This window comes from Drosophila hydei, unplaced genomic scaffold (assembly GCF_003285905.1).
Source record: "Drosophila hydei strain 15085-1641.00,03,60 unplaced genomic scaffold, DhydRS2 tig00000060-arrow-pilon, whole genome shotgun sequence".
NCBI lineage: Eukaryota > Metazoa > Arthropoda > Insecta > Diptera > Drosophilidae > Drosophila > Drosophila hydei.
Genome location: NW_022045656.1, coordinates 9,651,729 through 9,672,303, shown reverse-complemented (window position 1 = coordinate 9,672,303; position 20,575 = coordinate 9,651,729). Strand labels below are relative to the sequence as shown.

Genomic DNA, 20,575 nt, shown 5'->3' with positions numbered 1-20,575 from the left:
TTAGTGAGACTTTTTCTATAAAAGTTTCTCTTAATCTGATTTTCTAGCAGCTCTTCAGCTGACTCTATAAGAGTAGTAGCAATAGAAATAACAATTAAATAAAAGATGTATAATATATTGTGGTGAGCTATTACTTCAATATTTATAGCTCATTAGTTAGTTAGACTTAAAATATAATTTTTAGATAATGGCAAATTATATATATTATTATATAACAGGAGCTACAAAAGAGCGATAACTAAAAAGACTCTTGACATAAAGTTATCGGAAATAGTATCACTCTTATTTGGTCACCCTGCGCCCTATGCCTTTCTATATTTCCTCAAGTTTTCTCAAGGCTCTTAACAGCATTGAGAAATACTAATCGAACACCTAAAAGTACACTCTATAAAAAAGCGCTAATTACTTCCATCTTCGCCTCTGCCAAGCACCTTATAATATCTTTTGGTCAATTACCAATCTAATCATTTGTTTTCATTGGACTCTTCGCACATATTTGAGAAACTTGTGTGCTTTTTTTTAGGATAAGTTATCAATTATAAATTCTGTATGTTACTCCCACAACAATATCAAGTGTTAAATTATTTTTCTAGGAAGTTACGTGTAATCTAATCGATGCCAGAAATATGATTCATAACTTGATGAGTTGGGCCCCAACTATAAAGAGGACAGTCGAATAATTGACTATTTAGTCAAAGTAGCCCAACTGAGCCAGATTGTCGAAATGGGAGTTCTACACATTGTGTTGTCGCTGCTCTTCGTGAGCGTGGCCACCGCTCAAATAGCTGCGTACAAAAAGTATCCTGCCTCCTGCAAGGAGGCTAAGGCCAAGAAAAATGGCATATACAAGATTCAATTGAACGGCGGTGAACCCTTCAATGTCTACTGCGACGCTACGCTCAATGGCACCGGCTGGCTGGTCATCCAGCGTCGTGTCGATGCCCGGCTCAACTTCTTTCGCAATTGGTCCACGTATCAGCAGGGCTTCGGAGAGCTGGACGGCAGCTTCTTCATTGGCCTCGATAAGCTGAATGCTCTGACGGTCGCCCAGCCCAATGAGCTGTACGTCTACCTGGAGGACTTTCAAGGCCAGGGCCGCTTTGCCAAATACAATGCCTTTGGCATTGGCAACGAGGCGAATCTCTACGGCCTGAATACACTGGGCAGCTACTCAGGCAACGCTGGCGATGCGCTCAGATATCAGCAGTACTCGAAGTTCAGCACTTACGATCGCGACAATGACAACAGCACCAGCAACTGCGCCGTCCAGTTCTCAGGTGCCTGGTGGTATAACAGCTGCATGTACAGGTAAGAGCTGATAGCAAAGCCTCAAAGGTGACATCTATATTGATTGATTTTTCCAGCAATCTAAATGGCGAATACTTGGGAGGCGAGTACGGTCAAGCGCTGGCAGGTCGCGGCGTTTGCTGGGTGCAGTGGCAGGGCGTTAACTATTCGTATAAGCGAGTGCAAATGATGATACGTCCTCTGAAATAGATAATACCACGACGAATTTGACTGTAATGGAGCTGATGTCTTTTGATTTTGATGTAGGATCATTTGGTGCGCTGACAGCTGCTCCAGTCACGATCTGTAAATTCCGCATAACTTTGTCAAATGTTCGCTGCCGACAGTTTGTCGGAGCCAGAGCCGGAGCCGGGGCAGCAGCCTACCTAAAATAGAAACTCTTAATTGCGAGTATTACGTTGAAAATGATACCAATAAACACAGAGCAGAGCGACAAAAACCAAAAACTAAAAACAAAAAAAAACTGTTTTGGACACAAAATTAGAACAAAATGCGACGTCTTCACGCACTAAATGTCTTATGCATGTATGTGTATATATACTTAACAATATACACTGTGGCGACAGCTAAGAAATTCTATAAAAAAAGCGAACGAATGTCTAGAACAATATTTGAGCGAACATTTTGAAACAACTTTTCCAAAAAACTCACACGGCCACAGACCATGGCAGCGACAAAGACATTTTCATTACTTATGCGTCCCTTAGGCGAAAGGGTATATCAGCTGGCACAAATTGTTGAAGGCGGAAGGGTTCATCAGCTATTGAAGGAATTTTGATTTTGTATCTATAGAGTTCGATGTTTCAAAATAAAATATAAGAGAAAGTGAAATGGCAATGAATACTGAATATTGCAGGGTATTTAAAGTAGGATATATTAAAGAAGAAACCATGCTTTTTTTTAGACTTCTGTAGTTTACATGTATTGAGAATTGTGTTTTAAGTGCAGCTTAAAATAAAATTTGTTTGTCTTAGTTCTCACAAGAAAACAAATATTTGCTTTAGAGCGAAATCAACCCAAGCCAAAGATCAAATTGATATATTATTCTAGGCTAATTGGAGTACCTCATAAAACAAGATGTGCCTAAGCATTTGCTTTACCTAACCGATCGAATTAAACATAGCATTCCATATATATATTCCAGGGTGTTTAGAGTGCATCATAAGGATTGCTATGTTGCATTTAAGAGCTTCATTCTAGGCAGAAAAAAGGTATGTTAAGCAAAAAAGCCAACTAGGATATTCGAAGTCTCCAAGCACTTGCTTCACAAAATTCCAACTTCAAATAATTTCATCAAGACAGAGTATTTCGAGTGCGTTGGAGCTCTTAGCTTATGTCGTTTTAATTTCACCAGGAAGTGTGGAAATATTCGAGCAACGCGCCTCATTTCAAAACCCATCAACGGCGACACGGAGGCAGCAAAACCTCGGCACAATTTTCATCATTTCAGTCAGAGAAATTAAGATTTTTGATGCCTCCCCAAGCGGAGTAGCTAAGAGTGCTGGACTGCCAAAGTGTGTGTGTAGGTGTGCGTAGGTGTGTATGCCTCTGTGTGTGTGTGTGGCGCTGTCAACTGCTGTTGAAAGATTTTCATGTCGCTGTTTCCATGCCGCCTGCCAGCAGGCGACAGACACGAAATTCTTGAAAAACATTTTTAAAACATTTTCAATTTTTTTCTGGTTTTTTTTTTTTGTTTTTGTTTTTTTTTTTTTTGTATATTTTTAATTTTTTTATTTTTGCTTGTTGCCTTCGCACGTAAAAGATTTAGCAATAGCAATGAATTTAGTTAATTTATGGCATTATTAATGACATTTTGAAATATTAACAGAAAATAAGAAAAGAGCGCGACATTTTCTTTAACTACATTTTTTTTAAATACAAATATAAATCTATTTTTTTCCTTTCTTTTAAAGTCATGTGAGCACTGCATATATATGTATATAGTGTTTGATATCCGTTCTTTTTTTATTTGTTTTTGTTGTGCGTGGAATTAGCATATGAATATTTTAAACAATAGGAATTTCACTGGGTCACTCAGTTAGCCATCGATAAACATATTTCTGCTCTCCGTATAGCTAGGCCAAAGCTATAAATATGCAGAATAGTTTGACATTTCTGAATGGCACGAGCTAATCAACCTGCATAAAATGCAAATAGCTTAACAAAAGAAAACAGCACAAAAAAAAACAAATTTACGATTCAATCAATAGAATCTTTCAGGGTCTTATCGAAATGCTATAAAAATGTTGAAGCTCCTCTTGAATTTCTTTACTAGTTTCGTATGTTTTTCCATACAATTGTATGGGGTATTAAAATTCTGTCATAAACTGTGCTACGCATAAAGTTAAAGCCATCAAATATATACTCAATCTGTATTTTAACAATTGAGTTCGTTTATCCAGAGTCTTTTCAGTCTCTCTTTGAATAACTTAGTTTGGGCAAGATTGAATTAGTTAGACTCAAAGAGCTAGACACTCTAAGTAGATGACACGCGAAGAACCTATTTAAGCTAGAGAACCTATTAAGCTAGACTGTAGGAGCAAGAGACTCTGAGAGCTTGAGACTGGTTAAGTTAAAGACTATTCGAGCTAGAGGCTTTAAAATGTTTAGGTTACAAAAGCTTGCCACGTTTAGAGCAATCGCCTTTTCCAGCTACATCCTTCCATTAAACGCGTTATTCAGATTTCTTTTTTCATCAAGTTTTGCCATTTTCTTTAAGTCACTGAAATAGGTATCAAACTTAAGAAAGCTCAAAATATATTGTAGCACTTAAGAGCTTGAATGACTGAATTTGAGACATATATAAATAATATAAATATATAGTCGCTCCATATGTTTTATATCTATATATCTCACTATAACTCACTTTTTATACACTCTCTATATAAACTCTGTTTATATGCTTTCCCTATTTACTGCTATTTTATAGAAGCTAACTATACTTACAGTGTATCTGCAAGTCCGACATGCTCAACGTTTTCATTAGTTTATTTTTATAGGTGCTTTAGTTTAAGTCACTAAACGAGCTACACAAAAGAAATTTACATTCACATTGGAGCAAAGTTTGGCATATTTTGCATAAATTTAGTTGGCTTTGGGTCGCCCCTCGGTTGTCATGGCCCATGGCAACCCAATATATTCATTCATTCATTATATGCCATATGCTATAGAGCCGATTTGGATTTGACAAAAACTTTCAGTTCTAATCAAAAATTCCATAAGTGCTGCCGGAACAGATAACCTGCGCCTGTTATTGAGACGTTTAATTAATGCGGTTCGAGATGAGATTTCAAATTTGTTAAATTTATTTAAATAAAAACAATAAAAAAAATGTATATATATATATATATATATATATATATATATATATATATATATATATATATATATATATATATATATTTAAATTTATAATCAAAAGCAAATCGACTGCGTGTGCACATTCTTGGCAAACAACTTTGATCCCATTAAATAAATATATAGATTTAGATTTTCAAAATATGCTGATTAAATGTATTTAGGGATGGAAAATACCAACTAGCTCTACAAACTAAGAAACCTTGATGAGCTGCTTTATGTTTGTAATAAATTAATAAATCAATGTAATAAATTAATTAAATAAAGTTACATAATCTTGAAACTGAAATTTCAAACACTCTAAACGCAGCTGACAGTTTTTATTGGCCCCAAAAATGAATCCATGAATTTCAATGTCAAAAGCAGCTAAACATTTTTAATTAAATATAAATACATATATATACATATATAATCTGCAATTTTTAATATGCTCTGAAATGAAATTAAAATATAATTCACAGCGATCGTGTCATTCAAATTTTGGATTAACTGCACTGTAAAACGTAAATCATTTTCGGGCCGTAAATTAAAAATGTTTTGAACTATAAATAATAAGAATTATAAATAATAAGAAAAAATTATTTAATGACTGTGTATTCAAAACTATAAGAATAATTTATTTTAATTTTAAATTACAAACAAAAATTTGAATTTTAATTGTATTTTCTATTTCTATATTTTTTATATTGGTAATGTTTGTTTTACAAAATGCAGATAGGACAGGGATCAGGGTATCTCTTAGTTGAGTACCCCGACCAGAGCTCTCTTACTTGCTTTTGTTTAATTATATAAAGTTTTTAAAGGCTTGGTTAGCTGACTTTTGTCCTCCCTCTCTCAAACACGATCTAAGCTAAGCGCATGAATAATGTCATAAAAAAAGCAACAACAATGGAAACCGCCATATTCTGAGTCGATTAAAATCACATGTATGCATATATAATTTGCATAAAATCACCTGAACATTAAATATTTATTTGCAGCTTATGCTATGAAATGCTCATAAAGTTCAAGATAAAGCAGACTTTTTTTAATTTTTAATGTGAAACGAGACCGAACTTGAAATAAGATAAATTCACACTGTGAGAAATTTACGATAGTTTTGCCTAATGATATTTTTTCTCATAATATTATTTGTTTATTTGAAATTTTATTTTTAATATTATTAAAAACGATTTAATTTGATATACAAAGTATAAACTAAAATTAATATTATGTAAAATTGAGATTTAATTTTTTAACAGTGCATAACTAACTAAAATCAAAAAATGTCCTAAGACTTCGACAAAGAGCTACCCTGTACGGAATGCTTAATCTGGTAATTAATTTAAAAATAATCAAAATTTAAGTTAATTATTAAAATTTTGATGTATCTTCACATTTGAAGCAATCCTACAAATAAAAAACGCTGCTCATCGCTTGATTACAAATTTGTATAAGTATATGCAAACACACATTCATTTATAATACATACATACATGCAGTCATTACCACATCCCTCATAATACCATATTCAACAATTTTTATGGCTACAGGGTATATATACACATAAAGGCAATCTATGGGCGTCTTAAATAAAATTCAACTGATTTGCATTAATCAGCCAAAAAATATTCAAACTATTTTACATTTTTAATGAACAAAAAAGTGTAAATGTTGGAGGGGGTAGGCATATTCATGCACTCCCGTTTTATCGTCTCTGACTTTTATCGATTTATGTTCACCATAAACATAAATTTTATGACGTTAAGTTAATATTAATTAATAAGACAGTAATTTTATTTTAACGCATTCTGTAACTTATTATTCAATCATATGTGTGTGCATATGTATTATTAGTATTAATTAAAATTAAAATAAAAGTGTGTAACTCTAAAACAAATTATAATTTTATATTTAAATTTGAATTTTGTAGTTAAAACAACTATGCAACTGTTGAGTATCATTGAACGAATAGTGTTACAAAACTATTGACTATGTCCGAAAAGAATCGATATTGAAATATCGATATGTGGTCACAATGAAACAATATAGATTGTCGAAAGTTGACACCTCGCTTTAAATTTTTTTTTTATCACGTTGATTATTATGGATTTAAAAATTTTGCATGAATTGATGCGGTCACTCAATTCAATTTTCTATTTAGGCTCTTTTTCCTATATAAGAGCCTAAATTATTAAATTTAAATAACAGTTGTAGTCTGTTATTTCAATGTTATGGCTTTGATGATGCGATTTACATTAATTCAGAACTGTTAACTGCAAAAATACGTAAATGTTTTCTTTAATAATCTGACTCAGGTGCGAGTGTCAAATATGTCATAATTAAAAATTATATTAATAAATAACATTCATATAAATTCTGGCATAAGCTTGACAGAAGAGTAAATGTAAACTACAGAAAATTTTCCGCTGTTAATAACATTTGTACAAAATGTTAAGTTTTCTGATGCCGAAAACATATGTTTGACGAAGAAAAATCAGCGACTTAATTTATCAACACGATGGAAGACCCTTTGAAGCCCAAGCCAGTGCCACTGGCAGCAGAAACAGTATTGTGGTTTGAATTTCTGCTAGATCCGAATAAAATCACAGAGCATTTGCAATGCAAAAATCCCGGTACGTGAATACAGTGAAATCTGGTCCCAACTTTTCATATGTGACATTGGCTACTAAATTCTTGCAGAACCCAGCGCCGTGGAGCTCATCATGCAGTTCATCAGCATGACGCCGGACACGGCAATAGCCTCCACTGTAGTCACGCCAGGCAGCGATCTGCAGAATCTAAGTGGCGCCAGCGTCGGCGCCAATGCCACAACACCAGCAGCCTCCGCGGCACTCAATGTGCCGCTCTTAACACAGCAGCAGCAGCAGCAGCAGTTGCAGTTGACACGCAAACAGTTGGCCCTCAAGATATTGGAGCTGAAGGTGGCCACATGGCTGAGATGGGATTTGGATGCGCTAGAGAAAGGGTTGCCCGTGATCATGCAGCTGGGCCTACTGCGTGATCTGTGCACCATAAGTTATGGTCGCATCGTCAGCATTCCATTTCTCAGTGATTTCGACTTAAAGATTTGTATGTTCCGTGCAGATCCTGCGTGTCCTTTATTATATCAATCTGTATTACAGCACCCACTGGCAACGAGCGTGCTGCGCGCTTTGCACTCACCATCTACCACAGGATGATACTTCGGCTGCAACTCATTAAGGACAGCGCCCTGAAGAGTCCACGTCCACTCATGTAAGTCGTGCACTGAAATATATTATGTATAGCTTTTATTTAAGTTCGTTTTCTGTTTGCTTTTCCAGGTTCCAGACCGTTGATCAGCTGCAGCAGTTTTTGGACACACCCACCCAGCCTTCCATCGAATATCTAGAGCAGCTGTGCTCGCCGGCGGCAACCAGCAAACCTTTCTATGTGTTCCACTACGACAGCTTTGTGGCTTTGCAGTGCGACACGCTGAACACCGCTCAAAACTACGACATGATGCACTTGATTACGCCGCAAGAGCTGCGCGCCCAGCTTCAGTACGAGCTGGCCCATTACTACCTCCATACCAAGCAGTATGTGCTGGCCCGCGAATCAGCGGCTGCCTGCAACACGAGTCTTCAAGCGATACCTGTCGGTGTGACGCGATTCTTTTGCCACGTGCGGGCCGAAGAACTGGAGGGACTGTTGCAGGCTTGTGGCATTAGTGCTCAGCAGCAAACGCTGTTGGAACGCTTCCACCAATCCCTGCTTAACAACTATGCGGACATTGTTTCCATACTGCGCCAAGATAATCGTGCACGCGAGATTCCACTGGTGAGCCGGCGTAACGTCGAGTTGGACATTGAAGGTGCCATCTCTACGGGGCTGCTCAAAGAGATGCCACAGTTGCTGTTGCATGTGGCCGCCCTCAATGTGGTGCGCACCGTCTTCGAGTGGGGCAACATATTTGGTAGCGTGGAGTATTTTGAGAAATATCACGACATGGACTACATGCCACCCATCATGGAGGCAATGCAAGATGCACTAACGTACTGCAGCCATTCGGAAAAGTCGGCCCTCAAGCATTTTCTCATTGACTGTGTGATGCATCAACAGCAAAAGCAGCATACGGAACAAAGTCGACAGCTGATGCTCACGCTGCGCGGCATGCCTATACTCTCGGCTGAGGAGCAAGTGGATTTGAAGGAGCAATTGGTACAGGCATCGCTGCCTGTGCTGAGCAATTCATTGGCCACACTGAACGATTGGATTTGCCACTCTAAAAGTAAGTTAAAGAATTGTAAGGTCAATCTATTTGTGACTCCCAAATCATTTTCGTGCAGTGACCCGCGTGGACGTTGCTGCCCTGGAGCGCCAGCTGATTAGTTGTACAAATGCGAATAGCGTGCGCATACTCCTAGTCAAACTGTGTGGCACGGCGCCTGGTAAGCCGCTGTGGGCCATCAATCCCAGCTGGGATGTGCCACAGCCGCTGAAAGCCTTAATCATGGCAATGCCAGTTAGCTTCCTGCAAGACTTCAGTTACGTGCTGTTGGGTAAAGCACGTGAGCTGGCGGCACGTGGCAGCTACATTGACGCAGTATCTATGCTGAGTGTGCTAAAGTCCGAAACACAGCGTCAGGAGCTGGGCGGCAGTGCGCAGTTGATGTGCAAACTGATAACGTGGGAGATACTACACATACAAATTACGCAGTGCCTGGATGAATGGCATCAGAAGCCACTCGATTTGCAAACGCTTGGCACACGGTGCAAGCAATGTCTGGGCGCCTTGCAGGCGGGCGACTCAATGATGCCAAGGCTGGAAATTTTAGAGAGCTGTGCCATCATGCTACTTAACCTAACTGATTTTCCGCCACTTCTTTACCTCGACAAGCGGGCACAGCAACTGGAGTTGCCGTTAGCCTTTGCAGCCACCTTCATTGAAATGGAAAAGATGAAGGGACCCAAAAAAGTATGCCGCGATGCCTGGGAGCTGATGCTGAGCATGTTCCTCAATGTGCCCAAGCGGGCGGCACCGACGGTCGCCGGCATCGGCGCCAGCAGTGCGCTGCAAGCATTCCTTCAGCGTGTGCGACATCAAAGTGTATTTGGGCTGGCCATATCCATGCTGGGCAAAATGCATAACATACTGAAGGATGATCCCAACCACGATCTGAGCTGCGAATACATGCAACTCTGGCCCACCAGCATTAACAAGTAAGTCGTTTCCCATTTATAAATATATTCATATAAATAATTAATTTCTGATGCTTCTCTTCAGCCCAAACAGTTACAGCCTGCGCAGTGTATGTGAGACGCTGCAGTGGCTGCTTTCGGAGGCACTCAGCTACTATCCGCAGACGATCTCGTGGTTAAAGATGAAGGGCGATCTGGAGCTGGCCATTGGTAACAATGAGTCCGCGATGCGTTGTTATGTGAACGCTCTAGTCACCGGTACCGACTACTGCACCATGCCGTTGCAGCGAAACGTGGCCGATGACTATGTGATTAGGAAGATGATTAGGTGTGCCGCCAATTTGGGCTGCCATATGCAGGCCACTGTGCTGTGTCAATTTCTCGATGAGATCGACTATGGCATTGTCTTCAAGAATCTCAGCGAGAAGTCATCCAATTTCACAGATGCCATGGATGCATACTATAGCTGCATATGGGATACAACGCTCCTCGAATTTATTGTCAATCTGCATGCGAAACGAGGCGAGCACAGTCGAAAGCTGGAGGCGGTATATAAAGGCTCAAGCTATCCATAACATTATTTTCTAATTTCTTGATCTTGGTTCACAGATCTCAATGATGGGCACCTTGGAGCTGAATGCCAACAACAATGAGGAGATCAAACGAGAGAGCGCTATGGTCCGCAAATCGCGCTTCTTACGCGCCCTGGCCAAGCAGTATTTGCTGTAGTCGCAGGCGAGGCCACCTGATCCTCGCTACAAACTACATCCCCATCCACATCCACGACCAAGCCCACAAAGAAGACCAATTAGAGTTAAGCTTAAAAAGTTTTTGTATTTTTACGAAATTAGTTTCTAAGCTTAAAGTGTAGCAATATGATTTTGTGGTTAAATTAAAGAAATTTGTATTTTTTTCGTTGGGAAATATTATTTTGGTCTTCTGCCGCGTGCAGCACCGCTGCCGCCGCTTGTTTTCGCCTTCTTATTGTTAGCACTCTTCTTACTCTCTTCGGCCTTGCGCTTGGCAGCAGCACTGGCGTTTGCATTAGGAGTACTTGGCATTGTTTTGAAGAAGCTATCCAGTCGGACCTGTGTTTGTGCCTGCTTAGACTTGAGCAGCTTCTTGGCACCATTGCGTACACGCTCCTCATTGAACTGACGATCGCCGCATAGAAACTGCACCAAGCCATCCTCATCGGGAGCCGTCCATTTGAGATCAATGTCGCTGGCATCGGTTACTTCTGGTTCAACAAACAGTTCCCGGGCTCGCTTATAGTTCCAATTCTCTGGCACTGTATACTTGCTGGTGTCAATGTTCTCCAATATAGTCTCAATGTCTCTATAGCTTTTGATTAGCTCTATAGCGCGCTTAGGTCCGACGCCCTTGATGCTGTCGCAGTAATCGCAGCCCATGAGAATGCACAGATCAATAAACTCCTTGCTTGTTAGCTCCAGGCCCTGCAGCACCTTGTCGTAGCTGAACTCTTTGACGGGCATTTTTCGCGCTTCGCTGTACGTGAGGTAACGGAGTAGCTTGCAAGATCCGAAGGTTAGTGCATCCATATCCTCCGTTGCTGTAGCATAAACTTTGCCTGCCTTGACTAGAGCAGCGCATTGCGCCTCAGCTTCGCATGGCGCGTCCACATATGGAACGCCCATGAGCTTCAGTAGCTGTTTGGCTTCATTCGAATGTTCCTTTGTGACCCGCACTAGACGACGATTAAATTTCTCTATTTCCGCCTCATCACCCGCATCGGTGGCTAGTTTGAGTGCCTTTTCAGCCTCCTCACGACGTTCGGCACGCTTGGCAAGTTCGCCGGCTTTCAAATCTGGCGGCTTTCCATCGAAGACATAGACCGGCTTTATGCCATTGTCTAACAGCCGAATGGTACGATAGAACATTCCCATCAGATGTGAGGTTGGATCCCCATTTACTGTAGCCAGTTGCGCGCCCTCCGATCGTACTGCGATCAGAAACTGATACAAACACATGCTGGCATCAATTGCAACTTTGCGACCTGCAAAAGATTATTGAAATTACTTGTAACTTTCCGAGCAAAATCCGGTGGTGCAGACTTACCAAAAAAGTTTTTTATTTCACTTTCCCTTATGGCCAGTGGCGCCATGTCTGCAATAAGCTTTGAAAGACCTAAAATTCCCATGATTATTGCTTATTGTGTTTTGATAGGGTTTCTTGATTTGTTTATTCATATGATTTCGCACGTCGAATGCTCTACGCGCGCTTTTTGTTGCAAATGTTGTGTACGCGTCTTCTTGTGATTGTCAATTAACTGCAGTGTATATTGTAAGTATATCGATACTTAAATATTGAAGAGATTAAGTTCAATATTATTTACAATACGCAAATTGGGTAAAGCGTATTTAAAAAATATAAAAACATTTTTTAACCACTAGTATATAAGTTCAATAATTATAGTATGCTCGTTAAAAATGGTTTAATATACATTGCCGCCAATTATCGATTTCACGAGTTCAACTATATCGATATATTTACTCATCCCTAACGCCACACACATAAGCAAAAGCATGTCGGCTGACGAAAAAAAAGATAAAACCATTGAAAATATGGTACGTAAAATACTGCAAATAGTATTAAAATCAAGTTAAAGTTGTTTGTTATAAACGCGCATAAAAAATCCAATCAGTGCAAATATGTTTACCACGAACTAAAGCGCAACAAATATTGCTCTCGACAAATCGGTCTTCTCCCCTTAGACCATTCGTTTATGTGTATAAACATGGCGTCGTTGCGTTTGTATGTTGCTTGTGTCTAGTTTTCGGTGCGTGTGAGCGGGACAACGTGTGAATGCCGAATGCCCCATAGACACGCATACACAAACGCAAAGCTCAAAAGAAAACTTGTGTGTGCACTAAACATTTGAAAAAAAAATTAACTGAAACGCATAAAGCAGTGGCAGAGCAACGCACAATATGATGGTAGTGGTAGTGCCTAAGTGTGAACGGCGCCAAAAATGTACAGTGTAATAAAACTGTGTTTTTCTTTTGTTTTTATTTACATTAGGATGCCAACACGCCAGAAGCGGAGACGGCGACCAAAGAAAATGCCGCTGATAAGGTAATCGAGTCAAAGGCTGAAACTGAGGCAGCTAAAAATGTTGAGAAAGAGATCGATGCAGCAGCGTCACCCGCTAGTGATGACGTCGCTGATAAAAAAGCTGTTGGAGACGCAGTGGCTGCGACCGCGCCAACAGTGGATGCAGGTAAATAAAAGAAACACACGTATGCACGCATACATGTGTATACATATACATGGTTTGAGCATGTGTGCGTGCATGTATGTTTGCGTGAAGAAAGAGCGAGAAAAACAAAAATCATAAAATGAAATTTGCGCGCGTTCGTAAAATGCGGCGAATAACATCGCGCTCGACACATTTACGTCGCTTGCCGCCTTCGTTGCTGCGTTGGCCGTGGCGCCGCTGTCTAAAATGTCGCGAACGAACGTGTGTAATGTGAGTATAATCTCGTATGTCGGTATGGCGTGGGTTCGAACTCGAACTGTGTTTCCCCCATATAAATAGATGTGGTGTGTAAGAAGAGAGAAGAGTTTTTGAATGATATTTTCTTTCTAACTCTCTCCTAACTATTGTATAAAAATTATTTAAAGAAAAAACATTGAATGAATATATCCTTTGCTATTGTTCATACTAAACCCTGAACTATATGGTTTGGTATAGTTAAAGCTTAAGGTAAATTAAAAATTCAATTTTCATAGTTCCTTGCGCTCCCAAAACAAATTAGCATTGGACTTCCCAAGCATGAATACAATTTAAAAAATATTTTTTAAAATACAAATTGAAATGTGTTCAAATAATTTAAAAAATAGAGATTAATAATGAAAAATGATCGAATTAAACTAGCTAAAAACGTAAATGTTTATTTTAATAAATTATTTATTATCAGACGAAAAGAAGGACACAAAGGCAGGATCGCCAGCACCACCAGCATCAAAGAAAGTAAATAATGGCGCTAAGAAAAATGCCAAGACTGACGACGACGAGGATGATGTTGAGGACGAGGAGGGAAGTGAGGATGATCAAGCGGAAGACGAGAAGGACGAGAATGTCAGTGATGAGGAAAAGAAACCAACAGCCACATCGGAGAAGAAGAAAAATGATGCGACAGATGGTGCTAAGTCGAAGTCAGGCTCAGCTGGAGCGGACAAGTCAGCAGCCGCTAAAAAAAATGAAGCAAAGGCCAAGAATGGCAAGGTGGAGAAATCGGACAAACAAGATGAGGATGATGATGATGACGGCGAAGGCGATGGCCTCGATGAGAACAATGAGGTGGCCGAGGATGATGAGAATGTTGTGGCTTTGGCCGAGATTGATCGCATTAATGAGAATATTAATAAGACACGAGTGGATGGTCTTCAGGTGCTACATTCGGTAAGTCAACATTCAAAGCAGGTGTTAACAAGATTAATAAATCTTTTATTGTTTTAATATGCAGCTCTGTTTTGGCGCACAAGGAAAAAATAATGTGGTGAAAAAGAATCTGCGTTCTTTTGCCGGGTTTGAGTTTGCCAAGGACTCGTCGGAATACAAAAAGAAATACGAATCCATTAAGAAGGTGGATAACAAATCCTTGCGTAGTATCTGCGAAATTCTGACGCTAGATCGCAAAGGCAGCAAGGATGAGATTGCGTCGCGAGTGCTCAAATTTTTAATGGAGCCAGATGAGTCGCTGTGTATTGAACAGGGTGAGGAGGAGGAAGAGGAGGTGGACGATGAAGATATCGATGAAGATGATGATGCTGCCAGCGAAGAGGATAAGAAACGCAAGAACAGTAAAACGAGCGCCGGCACCGGTAGAGGCTCAGCTCGCAATTCCACTGGACGTCCAAAACGTTCAACAGCGGGAAAAAGTAAGTAGTACAGAAATACTAATTAGAACTAAGTCTTTGATTTATATTCTTTACTGTATTTGCAGAAATGTCAGCATATGTAGACTTATCAAGCTCCGAGGAGAGCGAGCACAAAGTGACAGTGGCTAAGCGGAGACGAAATGATGATTCCGAATCCGGTTCAGATGTAAGTCGCTCCAATGTGTTGTTCCTTAGACCCTTTAACTCAATATGATTTGTATGATCTTGCAGTACAATCCTTCGGGAAATTCAGACTCTGACGCGGGGCGTGGCGGTGGAGGTGCTGGTGGAGCAGCTGGAGCCGGTCGCAAGATCTCAGCTCGTGGTAATCGAGGGCGCCCTGCACGCAAAAGTCGTCGGAGAAATTCAGATTCAGAAGACGAAGAAGAATCTGAGCTATCAGATGCAGATAGTGATGTATGTAAATAACTTTAGTTGTACTGAATAGTTTTGAAATTGCATTCGCTTTTGTCCAGCAGGTGCCTAAGCGCAAGCGACCAACTTTAGGCAAACGGGGACGATCAGCTGCGTCCGCTCCAGCTGGCAGACGAGGACGTGGACGAGGTGCCTCGGCGCGAAAGCGCAAGGACTCGGAAAGTGACGAAGAAGAAGTTTCAGAAGATGAAGAAGAGGAGGAATTGTCAGAATTTGGCAGCGATCAAAGCGAGGTTTGTTTGGAACAATCTAAAGCGTTCTGTAATAAAATTATAAAATAAATGTACTTTTCATATTACAGGAGGAACGTCCCAAAAAGAGTAAGAAGCCTACAACGCCTGCGAAAAATAGCAAAGCCAACAACAAGTCAAAGCCAGCCGGAAAATGTAAAGCATTATCTATCGAATAGTAACTGTCTTACTAAAAGGACATTTTTTACTTGCAGCCGCTGGCCGACCGAAGAAATCAAAGAAGGAAACGTCCGAGGAGGAAGATGTTGATGACAAAGATGAATCCGATGAAGATGAGCCACTAACCAAAAAGGGCAAATTGGCATTCCCAACGGTAAAATAAACACCCAATTTAAAGTATATAATAAACATACTAACAATTTATATCTTCGATTACAGGACGAACAAATACGCGGCTATGTCAAAGAAATATTAGATAAGGCCAATCTCGAAGAGATTACCATGAAAACAGTGTGCAAACAAGTCTATGCTAAGTACCCAGATTTCGATTTAACAGATAAAAAGGATTTCATAAAAGCCACAGTTAAAGCGGTAGGTGGTGCAGTTGCTGGCTGTCATCAGTTTTTGTTTGATCTTCTGTTCCTTTTCAGTTAATTGCGACATAAAACTACACAAAAGAGAAGGAGCCTTGGGATGGGCCAGCAAGCAGTAAAACTTGTATCAAATAACATTAACAACAACAACATTAATACAACAAGCGACCGCAAAAGCAAACAAATTTGGCCACTTTTTGAGAGCTGCTGCAACAACAAAGAAATATATCTAGTTTTCCTATAAGCGTATAATTTGTACTCTTTAAAACTAACTAAAACAGAAGAAAACTCAACCTTAAACGGATTATGTCCTTTTCCCATATATGCATGTGAATAATGTATATATGTAAACGTAATTTTTAATCACTTTAATATTCATTTTCTTTATGAATACCTGCGCTCTCAAACGGCTCTACAAAAAGTGTGTAATTTGAACAAACAGAAATAGCAAAAGAAAATTGTAAAAAACATACAAACAAGAGCAGAAAACACACGATTTATACATTTAAATGTAGTGCTGATTGATTTGACGTTCAAAATTATGTATTTTAAATTAAGCAAAGAGGATAAATAAAAAACAAAAAGAATATCTAAAATTCACACACTGGCAGCAGTACAAAAAAAAAATGAAGCATGGAAAACCTTAAAACGAAAAACAAGTAAAAATTCCAAATTGATAATATTGATACGATTTTGGTCTATGTTACAAATGATAAAAGTATTTGGACTTGAGGGGGTGTTAAAATAAAAGTAAAGCGAATGTACTGGAACAATAATACCTATATATAGGAAGCATTATTCCAGAGAAAAATCCACGAGCATTAAATTGAGGAATTTTAAAGTAATTGTAAAATACGAATGGTTGCAGGTTTTGATATATATCTTTTGATTTTGACTTAATTTCGGTTCGAGGGAGCTTGGAATTGTCAAGTTAGTGTGAAGTTAACAAACTGTCAATCGATTGTTATAATAATTATACACCTATTTATAATTTCGTTTCCACTTGAATTTGGCTTTGATAGTAGATTAAAGACAGAACTAAAGCAGGTTTCTCTTGTAGAGCGGAGCAGACACACCACACCACAGACCACACGCATCCAAAATAAGAAAAAAAATATATATACATATATGTTTAACGAAATAGTAAGAATAGTCTTGCAAAATAGTTGTATGTACATTTTAAACAAAATAATTAACGAACAAAAATTACAAGATTCAAAACACAATGTTTTGAAAGCACTTCTCCACACAAGCATCTCAATGTACGTTTCTTGTAGTAAAAAGAAAAAAAAAACAAAACAAAAACAAGTATATATATACATATATACAAATGTGAAGTATATAGAGTTTGAACAATGAGTTTAACGTGGATCGAACAGTTGAAAAAAAACATTTACTGAACGTTCGCTCTCCTTAAAAAAAGCAGAAATTAAACTTATCCTTAAATCACATGCATCGCACTTGGATGCCTAGATATAAACTGATATTTTGTTTTATCTTTAAATGTTTCTCAAAGGAAATAAAAATGGATGAAGTATGTATATCAATAATATATATCGCGCGAAAATAAAATGGAAAATGCGTTGTTTTCTTTTGATTGGGCAAAACAATTGGAGTGATTCTAGACTAGTGGGTTGATGGTTGATCCATCTATAAATATATCTATATTTATTTTGTTTTTAATCATGATTTTTATGGTTTAGTATTATGCTAACCTTTAAACAAAAAACCGTTTCTATTTTTGTTTCAGATAGTAATTTATTGAGATAAATTGATAAATTGGTAAATGCAATATTTAGGCAATATTTAAATTAATAATCGTTTCAATATACTTATGTATGTAGTTTATGATTAAGAAGGATCAAAGGTAAATATATATAAATATATAAATATATAAATATATATATATATATATATATATATATATATATATATATATATATATATATATATATATATATATATATATATATATATATATATATATATATATATATCAATTTGACTGGTAAGTGGATCACGTGGATATAAGGCTGTAAACATACAGATAAAAGAATCAATTTGTGATTTTGAGGAGTTCAAAAACAAGATTTTTTAGTTTACGTTTTTCGTGTGATAAATGAATGTTAGGTATAAAATATTAAAATGCATTGAATAGAATATAAACGGATTTTGTTTTTCTCAATTGGCCTGGAAATAGATCAAAGCACATAATTTAAATCAAATATAAAGAAATATATTCATATACAATTTCAAAAATATCATTTGATTGCGAAATAAACGGTTTGACATTGCCCCAAAAACTTTAACGCAAATGGGTTTCAAAATGGGTTCTATAAAAAAAAATATATATATACTTACCACAAATCGGGGATACATAATCAAATAGTCGTCAGCTAAAATTGAAAGAATTTAAAAACAACTTCCCGATCCAAGAAAAAAATAACATAGCTAAGCCAAGTCAAGGCGAGAAATGTCTGAGAAAATATCCAAAATTTCGACTTCGTTAACAAATTTTGCCTTTCGTAGTGCTACACACATCATTCGACTGTCAATATATTAATATAAAAGTTATTTATATATATACATATACAATATATTGGCGTATATATAATACTCGTAAATTTGGATAATATATAAAAACCGCTTAAATCGCAAACAAATGATATCTGATGAAAGAACATACTAATATATAGTTATTAATCGTGGAGATTTCGAGTTTTCTTTTTATATAATAAAGTAAATAGCGATATAATCAAAGTTTCAATATAGTTTTTGCTTTTGAGGTCGCCGAATACGTGACGCTACATTTGGGAAGTTGAACATCGTGGGAAAATCGTGTTGTGGTCGGCTATTGAAATATATAGAGAAATATATATATATACATATATATGCATGTCACATATGTATGGATGGTTATATATGTAGTATGTACAAAATATATATATATGCATATATATATCGGCAAAATATTACGAGTACAGGTGCATAATAAGATATGTCAATGTAAGATACATATTATGTAGAGTCAAGTAGGCATATAAGAGATATTGATAGACCTGCTACATACCCAACAATCAGAACGACAGCAACACTGAACAGAAAAGCAAAATCCCGGCCCTAGATACCATCCAACTCAGCGCCTCTGAAAATACGCTCAAAAACGATTTTCAAATATGGCATAAACAAAAGAAAAGACAAAATAAAAAGTAAAAAAAATGAATATAATAAATAGAAACGCATAAATTGCATACGACGCACATGGTGCGTCGCACATTGGTAATATCAGGTTTTTATAAATATAATTATAAATATAAAATATATATATTATAGTCATATTATGTGTTTATTCAAATGTATCGAAGGCTGCTGCGAAAATGATTAGTAAATCTTGCAACACGCCCACTTTCTTATACAAATATTATTCTCAATTGGAAAGTGGGTGCACATCATCATCATCATCATCATTATCATCAATATTTAATAGTTCTTTCATTTCAAGGAGACATAAAACTTAGGCTAGTTATTGCATACATATATATATAAATATATATTTATAATGTTTCATAATTGCAGACCTACGTTATGCATTAAAATGTTTATGTTTATGTTTTAATTGTAAGATTTGTAAGACATACACAGATAACAACAAAAGATCTTACCAAGTTTCTTTCACGCTTTCTTTGCTCATTAATTATCATATATATATATATTTAGTATTATTATAATTCTTTTATATTGGTTTATGTATGGGAATTCGACTATGAACTGGTTTGAAGATGTCCTCTGAAACGACATACATATACGTTTGCATGTGCACAATATATTATATAGATATAAATATATATTATTGAAATCAAAATTAGCTAATTTATCTCTATACCATTGAAGATCTTACCGAAAAAAGAAAAATAAATCAAAAAGTAGAAGTGGAGGTAATACATCCAAGTATTTCTGACCGGACAAGCCATTAGAGAGCATGGAGGAGGAGTCTGCGTTGGGCTGCGGCCCAAAATATAATTTTTAATCGAACTGAAATCAAAAGGATGTCTTAAGGCTATGCAAATACAGTATAAAAGTATATAGTATAAAAATTCAACTGAAAAGTAGAAGGTGTTATATGATAAGGAAAGAATATATATGATCAGATCAACAAACCAGTTTCATCTAAAACACGAAAAAACATATTTCTAGGACATAATTTTTGTTGTACTATGTTCAAGTTATATATAAGACCATTGGTAATTTGACAGGTTAAAATTCTTACCAGATCAGTGGAGACGTTGATCGTAGTATTATTTAATTTGATACATATAAATATATATATGTATATTAATATATATAGAGTCATGTTATTATGGATATATTAAGACTAAGTATGTTAAAATGTATGAGAGAAACGTTTTGTGGTATCAAAAGGTATTTCAATTTCATATATATATAGATGCATGTATATATATATGTAATATCTATTGTTATATGTAGTATATATTTGATGTCTTTCAATCAACACACTCCAACGTGGAAATTGTTCTACGTGTGCATTTGTTTGTTATTTGCTAGTTGGCAGCTGTCGGGACCTGCTCTCGAGTTGCCTAAATTGACGACGAAAGAAATTGTATG

General features: G+C 37.2%; 4 protein-coding genes across 6 annotated transcripts; 3 read left to right on the top strand and 1 right to left on the bottom strand.

Annotated features, from left to right (window-relative positions):
- Positions 1-680: 680 nt before the first annotated feature.
- On the top strand, positions 681-2,138 carry LOC111601236 (ficolin-2). Its single transcript, XM_023317732.2, has 2 exons — positions 681-1,308; positions 1,365-2,138. The coding sequence occupies exons 1-2, from the start codon at positions 725-727 to the stop codon at positions 1,495-1,497; spliced, it is 717 nt and encodes a 238-aa protein (XP_023173500.2). The 5' UTR covers positions 681-724; the 3' UTR covers positions 1,498-2,138.
- Positions 2,139-7,094: 4,956 nt separating this feature from the next.
- LOC111601245 (integrator complex subunit 8) lies at positions 7,095-10,665 on the top strand. Its single transcript, XM_023317744.2, has 7 exons — positions 7,095-7,280; positions 7,348-7,737; positions 7,791-7,902; positions 7,971-8,917; positions 8,976-9,849; positions 9,914-10,376; positions 10,438-10,665. Exons 1-7 carry the CDS (start codon positions 7,166-7,168, stop codon positions 10,555-10,557), a joined length of 3,021 nt encoding a protein of 1,006 aa, XP_023173512.1. The 5' UTR covers positions 7,095-7,165; the 3' UTR covers positions 10,558-10,665.
- Positions 10,666-10,688: 23 nt separating this feature from the next.
- Positions 10,689-12,147, bottom strand: LOC111601246 (flap endonuclease 1). The gene is made up of 2 exons (XM_023317745.2): positions 11,908-12,147; positions 10,689-11,845 (listed from the first exon to the last, which is right to left on the bottom strand). The coding sequence occupies exons 1-2, from the start codon at positions 11,987-11,989 to the stop codon at positions 10,755-10,757; spliced, it is 1,173 nt and encodes a 390-aa protein (XP_023173513.1). The 5' UTR covers positions 11,990-12,147; the 3' UTR covers positions 10,689-10,754.
- A 187-nt stretch (positions 12,148-12,334) lies between these two features.
- Positions 12,335-17,221, top strand: LOC111601258 (protein DEK). 3 transcript variants are annotated; one of them, XM_023317763.2, is made up of 11 exons: positions 12,335-12,416; positions 12,871-13,069; positions 13,770-14,254; positions 14,319-14,733; positions 14,799-14,899; positions 14,965-15,150; positions 15,210-15,401; positions 15,470-15,554; positions 15,614-15,732; positions 15,798-15,950; positions 16,010-17,221. In XM_023317763.2, the coding sequence occupies exons 1-11, from the start codon at positions 12,375-12,377 to the stop codon at positions 16,022-16,024; spliced, it is 1,992 nt and encodes a 663-aa protein (XP_023173531.2). In that variant the 5' UTR covers positions 12,335-12,374; the 3' UTR covers positions 16,025-17,221. The 3 variants fall into 3 exon arrangements, with proteins under 3 accessions (XP_023173531.2, XP_023173532.2, XP_023173533.2); XM_023317764.2 differs by having other exon boundaries at positions 15,213-15,401; positions 16,010-16,805; XM_023317765.2 differs by lacking the exon at positions 12,335-12,416 and adding an exon at positions 12,711-12,785.
- Positions 17,222-20,575: the final 3,354 nt, after the last annotated feature.

Coding starts and splice junctions, on each gene's coding strand:
- LOC111601236 (XM_023317732.2), top strand. CDS start 725: ATGGGAGTTCTACACATTGTGTTGTCGCTGCTCTTCGTGAGCGTGGCC. Junction 1,309..1,364: donor TATAACAGCTGCATGTACAG/GTAAGAGCTGAT, acceptor TGATTTTTCCAG/CAATCTAAATGGCGAATACT.
- LOC111601245 (XM_023317744.2), top strand. CDS start 7,166: ATGGAAGACCCTTTGAAGCCCAAGCCAGTGCCACTGGCAGCAGAAACA. Junction 8,918..8,975: donor TTGGATTTGCCACTCTAAAA/GTAAGTTAAAGA, acceptor ATTTTCGTGCAG/TGACCCGCGTGGACGTTGCT. Junction 10,377..10,437: donor ACAGTCGAAAGCTGGAGGCG/GTATATAAAGGC, acceptor CTTGGTTCACAG/ATCTCAATGATGGGCACCTT.
- LOC111601246 (XM_023317745.2), bottom strand. CDS start 11,989: ATGGGAATTTTAGGTCTTTCAAAGCTTATTGCAGACATGGCGCCACTG. Junction 11,846..11,907: donor TGAAATAAAAAACTTTTTTG/GTAAGTCTGCAC, acceptor AATCTTTTGCAG/GTCGCAAAGTTGCAATTGAT.
- LOC111601258 (XM_023317763.2), top strand. CDS start 12,375: ATGTCGGCTGACGAAAAAAAAGATAAAACCATTGAAAATATG. Junction 14,734..14,798: donor ACGTTCAACAGCGGGAAAAA/GTAAGTAGTACA, acceptor CTGTATTTGCAG/AAATGTCAGCATATGTAGAC. Junction 14,900..14,964: donor ATTCCGAATCCGGTTCAGAT/GTAAGTCGCTCC, acceptor ATGATCTTGCAG/TACAATCCTTCGGGAAATTC.